Genomic DNA, 10,228 nt, shown 5'->3' on the forward strand with positions numbered 1-10,228 from the left:
TCATAATTTCAAATTGTCAGTAGCTTTTTTATCAGCAGTTCCTTCATGGTTAGAGAGTTTTCATCATAATAAGACATACCATGTGAGAGAATGACCAAATTTAAGCATGGTTTAGTGTTTTTTTTTCTTTCTCAGGCAGATAATTATTATAATAGTAATTGACAATAGCCAGAAAAATTATTTCCAGCTAAGCTGCCATAATCAAATCTTATATTTTTGACTAAGATTTGATTATGATAATTTGATACAACAATTTCTGTGTCCACAATCTACTTGAGAATTGCACTCCAATTTAGAAACATTATTTGATCTAGTTAGTCATATTTCAATTTCATTCATTTGCTTTACTATTATCTACAGATAGATATTAACTATTGCTTTGTCCAATTGATCTACAAATTGACCCATTCAACAGAGTTCTGCAAGTCTGATTTTGTTTCTTTTCATATAACTGTAGAATCGTACGATCCGAATTCTGCCACGTAGGCATCACGGGTGTACCTGATGAGGCCATGTGTATAAATTCATGGCTCGGGGATGCATGATGGCCCCGTCGTTTTCTACCCCATTGTGGCTCTTCTCGTCGCTATCTGCAGTTATTTATGTGGGGCCCGTTCAAGCGAATAAAGTTCTAGTCAGGTAGAGCAACGAGTACGTGTTATATCCGTAAGAGAAGTATTCTTGTAGGTGACATTTGGCCGTCGCCGACCCACGTCTTTCGTCGAGTCGTCCGAACTCCAACCTCAAATCTTCCCACCGACTTAAAAAGTGTTTGTTGTCGGGTGCTCGTTCCCTCCCAACCCCCAAATGCCCCCTTCGCTCTTCCTCCTCCCTCGATCCCTGCTCACAAGAATCCCCTTCCTTCCACTCTCTTCTCGCGCGCGAGCCCTGACGATGCCGGTCACAAGGCGCCCTTCGCGATCCCTCGCATCCGAGGCCAGGAGCCCCGACTCGAAGCTCGACCCAGGTTGTTGTTCGTGATCCCATTTGCAAATCCCTCTCCGTTTTATCCCACCCGTGTGTTGTTTCCGGTAATTTGGCTTTTGCAGCGGAAAAGGCAGCACCTTGGTCGTTGTCTTTTGTATGTGATGAATCTTTCACCGAGTCACTGAAATGTGAACTCGTTGTCGAACCAAATCGATTACTTATTGAAGCTAAATGCGAAAAGAAATTTTCTGTTGTTCCTTATCCAGGTACCGAATGTCCTGGTGGCGTATCTGATCGAGAAAAGCGTGCTCATCTGAGGAAGAAGAGGGTGAAAAGGATTGTTGAAGTCGATGAGAAGCGCGCCAAAGAAGAAGCTGCTGATCGAAAAGTAAGGATCCCTCTTCTCTTTCAAAAGATTTCTACATGGTTTCTTCTTTCAAAGCTTTGAATGCTTGTAATAAAGAGCTTCGTCTCTCTTCTTAGACCTCAGATTCTCGAGTATCAATTTTCTTCCTTGACTTGGCTTCCTTTTCTCTTTCAAATACTGCTGTAATGTGACTAACACAGTGGTCAGCTCAACGTGTAGGTGTGTGACCTGATTGACATCGAAGATTTTGCATATGATAAGGTCAACCTATCTGCGATCTCCAGTAAGGGCGCCTCTATTATCTATTAGTTTGGTTGTGTTATCTTGCAATTTCATCTTGCGTTCACATTACTCAAACAAACTAAATAGCCTTCTGTTATATGCTTTGTGTTGTACTAATTATGTTACTTTAAGTAATCCTTCAGATGATGTAAACCTCGACTCTTCTTTCCCTGCTTCTAAGAGGAAAAGTACACACCTAACTGATGAGCCTAAAGGTACTTACAAAATAATAAGTGAGGAAATTTGTGAAGATGCATTCATGTTGTTACTATTGCTGCTGCTACTACTACTGATAAAAAGAATTTATTGCTTCAGTTATCTGGTAATTCAGGTTAAGATGGCAGAAAACCCAGTAGAATGGATGTTTTGCATCAACTATTTTCCTAATTTCTGAAACTGGTGTAAAATCTTAATTTTTCTGTAGCTGATGCACCAGCAAATTGGGAAGAAGTCCTTGATGGGATTAGGAAGATGAGGTTTGCTGATAGTGCCCCAGTAGAAACTATGAGACATGAGAAGTCGGCAAGTCTTGTGCCACCCAAGGTAACTAGACTATGAATTTGTTTAATGGAAAGAACTCCTCCTCCTCCAGTCTCTCTCTCTCATCTTCACTGTTTTTTTGCAAGTTAATATGGTGTTTTAAACAACAAATATAAATTGGAAATATCCTACAAAATTGATTTTCTTATAACACAGTTTGTAGATAATGCTTGGCTTTGTCAGCCCTTATTTGCATACTGTCCTTGTTTTATCATGTCATGTAAAATGATTTTAGTTATGTTTGATATGTATACTGTTTATGTCATTATACCAGGAACAAAGATTTGCGGTTTTAATATCTTCCCTTCTGTCAAGCCAAACTAAAGAGGCAGTCACAACTGGCAAGTTCCACTGTGCCTCCTTCCTCTGGTTTTATAATTGTGCCAACTTTGATTATCAAGGAACATGAATTCATATCTTCAGTTTGATGCAATTTCACACAAATATGATGTTTGTTCACTTGGTAATTCAACTACGAGTTCAGGTGCCGTACAGCGTCTCTCTGAGAAGGGTTTACTGGATGCTGATGCTATTGTCAGAACTGATGAAGCTACAATGGCAAGCTTGATTTATCCAGTATATCCTTAATAAAAACTCTGTCAAAGTTTTAGTTCTTTTATCCAATTTTGATCATGGAAGCTGCTCTTTTAAGTATTTAACACCATCAAATTCACCTGCTAGATAAATAATGTAAACGTCCATGCGGTTCCAAAATGATATTTCTTGTTTAGTATTTTTTTTTGTTTGTTCTAAATCCTAGGAGATGCAAAGATTCCATCATGTCAATCATGCTTCATCATACATGTCATAATATCATCCAAGTGACAATTTTGTTGTTGAGATTTAGAAATAGGCACAATTCTCTCTCTCTCTCTCTCTCTCTCTCTCTCTGTTTGTGTTCCATAAAAGAATCACTGTTCTTTTCAATCAGTGTTAATTAATTCGGAAACCAAATGAAGAAACTTTTGTAATTTCTGGTATGGGCACACCGAAGTCACCAATTCAAGCCTGCTATTACTTGAAAGAAGAAAGTAGAAATAACTGTTTTGAAACTGGAAAATTCTTTTTTTGGTGAGTCAATGTTGCACTCCAAGCAATTTGACAGAATCAACTTTGGTGTGGCTGGATACTATCCAAAAAGTTTGCTTACTTGACCTTAGCAGAAACTGTTGATACAATGCTTGAACTATGTGCTACTTGCTAAGCCACAATGGCATACATTTAGAGATTCTTGGCTATCTTATTGGTTGTCTTATTCTCATTCCTACTTGCACATTTAGTATTGTTTCTTAAAGGAATGTCAATAAGGGTGACACTTATTATCTCTGAATTCAGGTTGGATTTTACTTGCGGAAGGCCCATCACATGAAGAAAGTAGCTGAAATTTGTCTTGAAAAGTATGGGGGAGACATCCCTAGGTCTATAAATGAACTGCTTGCACTTCCTGGAGTAGGTCCTAAAATAGCCCACTTGGTACAGCTCACTCTTACCTTCAAACTTGAAATTATTGCTATCTGTTCTCTGATATAAATTGAGTTACTAGGTTATGATTATGGGATGGAATAATGTTCAAGGGATATGTGTTGATACTCATGTGCATCGTATTTGTAATCGACTAGGATGGGTGTCACGTCGTGGCACAAGACAGGTAATTTTACTTGATTATATGATTTATAATCTGACCTCTTTTTCTTGATAATCCAGAAACCTGAGAATAATAATATCTATGTCAATGTTCACTAGAAAACTTCGAATCCGGAACAAACGAGAGTATCCCTGGAAACATGGCTACCAAAGGATTTATGGGATCCCATCAATCCCCTACTGGTATGATTGCTATAGTTGTCTTTATATTGTTTTGTCAACGTGTGTGTTATGGGTGCAAAAGTTAGATCTATGGTTTTGTTTGGGTTTTAACTTCAATGTGAATGGCTCTCGCATTCACAAAGATAAAGGAAAATATATTAACATCTACAATGAAGCATTAAAGAAGGAAACCTTCAAGATAAGTTCCCAAACTTGTCCAAGATGAACTTTCTCATGGCAAACCTAATCTGCTGAAGTCTATCCGTGCTTAAGTTTGTTTAAGACGGACTTTTTGTTTGATGCCTCTAAGCAGAATCTTGTAGTTTAGGGCTAAGTAGGTCACTTATGTAGAACTTCAACCAAATTGGTTTATCAAATTGAGCTCTTTTAGCAGCAAATTTTGTTTCATATAAGTTGCTACCATGTCTAGCAAGTTTCTCACATCACTTGAAAATCCCAATCTATTATAGAAGAGAGACAAGATCTGACTACATTGGAGTATGTGCCATATCTGATATTGGTGAACTATTTATTGCTTCTTGGTCATGGTCATCTAAGATCAATTCCAGTATGGTCATTTTGTTGATCATAAAACTGACTGACTAGTTTAAATTCACTTTCAATTTTCCCCCCTTTCATTTAGATATATTCTACCTTATCTGGCACAATATGTTTTAATCAGCTCCCCTCGAAATATGAGCAAGCTTTCTTTGTCAATTAATATATTCTATTTAGTAAATGATAAGTTATGATTCCTCTCAAGTTCTAAATTTGCCTATATGCCTCACAGATACTCTCCCATATTAACACCTCTAACAAAATCCAAATGTTTCATGTATCCACCTATGCCCCCACTGACATGCTAATACACATTTCGGCATTTGCAATGTACTTCAATCATGTCTACCAGTTATGCCTCCATTATGTGGTAACAAAAGCATTCTAACCACACCTAAGCAGTAGAACACATTTTCTATGGGATTTTACTCTTTTTTTCAAACTTATGATTGAAAGAGGCAAGCATGCCTCATTGATCAAGTGTGAATAAGTGCAGCAATAGAACTTACTTCTTTCCACCTTCAGCTATAGTGACACTTAGACCCATAATTGTCTTCACAATCAGGTTGGATTCGGGAGGTCAGTGTGTACTCCTCTCAGACCCCGGTGCGGAACCTGCATCATAAATCATCTCTGCCCCTCTGCTTTCAAGGAAGCAAGAAGCTCAAGTTCAAAAGCTAAAAGATCACCAAACTAGAGGACTTCAAACATGACTGATAGCCATTGTTTTTGGTCTTACTCTGTTTCTTAGCTTTAGATCTTGTTGCGGTTGTAAAAGGCCAACATCTCCTTCAAATGATTGTATTCACAATGCATGCTGCAGTTGAATGACGTTAGAAATAGCTACTGTCAGTCATTCTACATGAAGATGTATTCCTCTGAACTTTACTATATCCTTCCACTTCTCTAGCTGAAGTTGTATTTCATGTATGTTATCCAAGAAAGAACCATGATAGCTTTGGAGTATGAGAATGGTCATCACAGCTATTCATAACTTAGATTTATCATGATAATGAAAAATTTTACCATACTCATGAATTCGATCTGATTTGCATACTTGTGTTGCTATCATACTATCTTAATCCCGACTCAGTTGATAATCTATTTCAGTTTAAACAGGTTGAATAGGCATACTCAAATTTCGCCCTCCGATCATTCGAGCACCAACTCCGGTACTATTTTTCCTACTCATTCTCTTTTTCCCATAAAGAATTAACAGCATAAAAATTATAGAAAAAAATCAAGAGAGTTCAGTTCCTTGCAGCAAGATCTTCAGTTTCTATCTTACATCTTACTAGAATAACTCAAGATGTGTAGAGTTTTATTTTCTTTTTCTTTAACATTTCTATTTTTCTAAAAAAAAATATTTAATAAATGATCTAATAAATTAACTCACCATTTTCCGGTCTACAACTTAAGTATATCTTTATATATATAATAGCTAGCCAGTATTTATTTCCTGATATTACCAAACTAGAAAGTAGATAGATCAAGAGGACAACCACAATGCTAGTGAAAAGAGAGAGAAATTTCACTGCAGCACAATGACCTGATCAAAAGCTAATATTGACTAAAGAAATCTCTACTGTTTCATAATGTGGTTTTGCTTTAACATGAGCATCAAACACATGCCAATAAGACTCGTCAGAAGCAGACTATGATATAAGCCTACGGACTCTGTGAGGGTTCCAGCAACCAACTGGTGCACAACCCTGTTGCTCCAGGCAGAAAAGTTGGGATTTGAGATTTACCTCTAGAGATTTATTCCCAATGCAGCAGTGTCTTTTGCCCAGTAACCCAAGCCAAAGATGATGACCACTCATCTTAAATGCTGTACTTGTGATCAATTTCTGACACCTCTTGTGGATTTTAATCATTTTTGCATAAAGCTCAACTGGACATTGATTCTGCTCATCCAGGCAATCTTCATGAGCTTCAGCATGCTTTGTGACAATTCCATCAGAATTATGTAATGGTTGCATCCCTACAATTACCATTGTCCTTTGATGTTCAATGGATGAACATCAAATTCCTATAAGAAGATGAGAAAGAGGAAATTGATCCTCCACATGTCTTGATCCCTTCATGACCATCAAACTCATTCAGGCCGACTCTATTTTCAATTGGAACTCCTTACAAGATTCAATCACATAAATCAAGCCCCTTTTCAGGTTGGTTTAACAACTCAGAACTGCTACTACCATTTCGAGATACATCCATCTTTTAAGTAGGGTCTTCCTTCTCTTGGAGATATTGCATATATGTCTGTCCAAAGGAGCTTCCATAGATCTGCTAAATCTCAGTGACGCCGAGGTTGTCTTCCGAGAATCATAGCCCCCACCTCTTGTTTCATTCACAATGAGCAGTAGCTGACTTTAGTGTCGGACTGAAAGTTCTACATCTACGTCTCCGAATGTCCTTCCTGTTGGCTTGCGGAATATGTTGGCAGGTTTTCAACCTCCAAGCAGCTATACAAGTTGTCAAATGGCCGAAAAATAGGTTCATCTGAATCATCGTCCCTACTCTTGACTTTATCTACCTCACCTACTTAAGTTAGAGAACTAGAACTGGACGACAGAATTTGGAGGTGTCGCATGATACTACAAGAAGGGCTCAAAAAATCAGAATCAAAGATGTCAAAGTCAGTTTCTCTATCATATATTAGCTCTGAGTCTTTGCTCTCAAGGTCCAATGAAGAAACCCATATGCCCATTCTAGCTCTGTCCATAAATGTACCAGGCAATGCACATGAACTGTTACAAGATGATGGGTCTTCAAATGAGGTCCTATGTAGGAGGAATTGGGGCTTTCTGAATGGGCAACTGAGGATCTCTTCGATTATTTCCAGCAACTTTTATTTGTATGAACTTCCTTCCCTAAACTTAATTGTCCGCTGAGAACTATGGACATGTCACTTGTTGGACTAGACATTGAACTATAAGTAGCAAAAGTCTCATTGCCCTCACGTAAGAAGATACAAGGGCTTCCAGATGATGATATTGGAGAAAACTGACTCGGAAGAGAGAGATTCAAACAATCATAGTTCCAAACATCTTGTGTTTTATCAGACCTTAGCAACAGTGATGACAAACTATCCCTAGAAGATGTCTCAGAAAATTAATCTGATCATCAACATCAAGGATTCCTAGTTCTGGTTCTGTGAAATTAACAGCAGTTTTCTTGTGGTGATCTTGAACCAAGCCTGCCTTCTTAGCTTTTGAATCATTTTTCGAAAGATAACGAGAAATACTATTTTCTGATACTGACTTTGTTCTAGGTAAAACCACATCTTTTGCTGTCAGTAAATCTCATCTTGTTCAAGTCAGATGCCAAGATATCTATCTGCATGTCCACAATCTACTAACCATGCAATAAAGGAATAATTGAATGCATGCATCAACCCAATAGCCGGCCGGCTAAGACATGTTAGAGGACGAAAACTAAATGACCCAAGCCACACATCAGAATACACTATTGCACGAGAGCAGATGAGCTTGTACAAATTCACAAAAGACAGTCAAAGTTTCTGATAACTAGTTAATTGAATCAAGACTTGTAGAGTTGGAGTTCAGTGACCAAGCTTTTACCTATCCAATATGGTGAGAGTAGGTTCCATCGTCTGTAGTTTGTGAAATTCCAGAACTAGAATAGCAAAAATTATGAACCTTGTTGGGCAATTCAAAATGCAGAATCTCAGCTAAGTCAAATGTAAGCTGACATACAACGATCTTTGGAACCAAGAAATGACCGAAAAATTGTCTAATTTTATGAAACTATTCCGAAAGGCATAGATTACATTAAATAGTTCTTTGCTAATGCATATCCATGTAAAGAACCACAAAAGCTTGCATAATAAACACATGTTTTATGACAGGAATAAACCTATTTCAAATTTTTCGTAGCGATTCTAAACATGCCTTATTATTCTAGATAATTTTGCCAAACAAAGAAGTGTTAATATGGAATACAAGACTAATTTTTTTGGTAGAGGTTCTAAACATGCCTTATAATTCTAGATAATTTTGCCAAAGAAAGCGGTGATAACGTGGAATACAAGACTAAATACTATATACACAGTGGCATCAAACTTTTGAGTCAATAATAGTGATATCGTCTATGTATTTGCTTCCTGGAATCCAAGAGAAATGGATGGAATACAAGGAAATAGGAAAGACATGGGAGGCAAATTTCGACAGAAGATAATTATGACCAGAAGGCTAAATACTATATACACAGTGGCATCGAACTTTTGAGTCAATAACAGTGATATCCTCTATATATCTGCTTCCTGGAATCCAAGAGAAATGGATGAAATACAAGGAAAAAGGAAAGACATGGGAGGCAAATTTCGATAGGAAATAATTATGACCAGAAGGCTAAATACTATGTATACAGTGGCATCAAACTTTTGAGTCAATAACAATGATATCTTCTATGTTTCTGCGTCCTGGAATCCAAGAGAAATGGATGAAATATAAGGAAACAGGAACAAAATGGGAAGCAAATTTCAACGAAAAACAATTATGACCAGAAAGATAAATACTATATACACAGTGATATCAAACTTTAGAGTCAATAACAGTGATAGGAAATAATTATGACCAGAAGGCTAAATACTATATACACAATGGCATCAAACTTTTAGGTCAATAACAATGTTATTCTCTATGTATCTGCTTCCTGGAATCCAAGAGAAATGGATGGAATACAAGGAAACTGGAAAGACATGGGAGGCAAATTTCGATCAAAAATAATTATGACCAGACTAAATTATTTATAAAAAAAGGCACTGCAGTACAAGCAAATTTATCTAAAATATTCATAATAAATGAAGACACAAATTATAGCATTAAATTTTAGTAGCCACCAATAGCTTCATCTCTCATCCCCACAACATCACTTGAAGAGAGGGCATTTTAACATGAAATATGAAATTTAACATGCAACTAAGGAATAGCTAGGGCTTTAGAGATAATAGTAAAAGGGATTTGAGCCTACTACTTCTTGATCCACTTGAAATTGTAGGGTTGTATCTTAGGAGCCTAAAAAACTTGCACATAAATGATCTCCAAGAAAGTTTCTGAACTTACACTAAGCAACAAAAATAAAAAAAAGTTATGACTTGTCCTCTTTAGCTAACACAGAAAATAAAGCCAAGAAACTGAACTTGTCCACATTCCTCTTCACCACAAGAAACTTTCCTATATTCCACATATATAGGAAAAGTACATACGCTTAGAAGTATATACCATAATGCTTTAACTAATACATAAAACGAAAAAAATGAGGAACTCATCGGCCAAAACAGTATCAGTAGGGCAAAAAACTCGCCCTAAACCAACATCAGTCTCTTCACTCTCAGAACACGCACAAAAGAAGAGCTTTATCCAATCAATACAGCAAAAAATAGACTACCCAGTGTTTCTTAATGAGATTTGAGTTCGATCAACGGATCCTAATACATCAAAGGCGGCGGATCTTTTGGTTCCAAAGGTGTCTACCCCAAAAGGCAAAGAAAAACAAAAGGACAATTATGATCGAACCACAAGGATACATCAAAATCAACGCTAGCGAGCAAAATGACTGCACGATATCATTACCCGAGGAAGAGCTTCCCGCAGTCGATGCGATCTGTTTCGCCTTTCCATAGACCTGCTTCTGGAGACGGTAATATTCCTGCGTTCGTAAATACCCTTTCGCACATCGCAATAAGGTCCATCCGATAGAGATCGAACGGTAGTGAGAGCA

The 10,228-nt window shown here is 37.3% G+C and overlaps 1 protein-coding gene across 4 annotated transcripts; it reads left to right on the plus strand.

Moving 5' to 3' along the window:
• The first annotated feature begins 588 nt into the window (after nucleotides 1–588).
• On the plus strand, nucleotides 589–10,005 carry LOC103979379 (endonuclease III homolog 2, chloroplastic). 4 transcript variants are annotated; one of them, XM_018823356.2, is made up of 11 exons: nucleotides 595–967; nucleotides 1,194–1,315; nucleotides 1,514–1,577; nucleotides 1,720–1,791; nucleotides 2,001–2,119; nucleotides 2,391–2,457; nucleotides 2,601–2,674; nucleotides 3,452–3,589; nucleotides 3,660–3,764; nucleotides 3,860–3,943; nucleotides 5,046–5,446. In XM_018823356.2, exons 1-11 carry the CDS (start codon nucleotides 808–810, stop codon nucleotides 5,175–5,177), a joined length of 1,137 nt encoding a protein of 378 aa, XP_018678901.2. In that variant the 5' UTR covers nucleotides 595–807; the 3' UTR covers nucleotides 5,178–5,446. The 4 variants fall into 4 exon arrangements, with proteins under 4 accessions (XP_064988760.1, XP_018678901.2, XP_064988768.1 ...); XM_065132696.1 differs by lacking the exon at nucleotides 5,046–5,446 and adding an exon at nucleotides 5,600–10,005 and having other exon boundaries at nucleotides 598–967; nucleotides 2,601–2,692; XM_009395508.3 differs by having other exon boundaries at nucleotides 602–967; nucleotides 2,601–2,692.
• Nucleotides 10,006–10,228: the final 223 nt, after the last annotated feature.

The sequence above is a fragment of the Musa acuminata genome, chromosome BXJ1-3 (genome assembly GCF_036884655.1).
Source record: "Musa acuminata AAA Group cultivar baxijiao chromosome BXJ1-3, Cavendish_Baxijiao_AAA, whole genome shotgun sequence".
Taxonomy (NCBI): domain Eukaryota; kingdom Viridiplantae; phylum Streptophyta; class Magnoliopsida; order Zingiberales; family Musaceae; genus Musa; species Musa acuminata.

Bases quoted from the DNA above. Each gene is read 5' to 3' on its own strand.
- LOC103979379 (XM_009395508.3), top strand. From the start codon at position 808: ATGCCCCCTTCGCTCTTCCTCCTCCCTCGATCCCTGCTCACAAGAATC. The intron at 1,578-1,719 runs GTAAGGGCGCCT...GTAATCCTTCAG, and splicing joins CAACCTATCTGCGATCTCCA to ATGATGTAAACCTCGACTCT. The intron at 1,792-2,000 runs GTACTTACAAAA...ATTTTTCTGTAG, and splicing joins CCTAACTGATGAGCCTAAAG to CTGATGCACCAGCAAATTGG.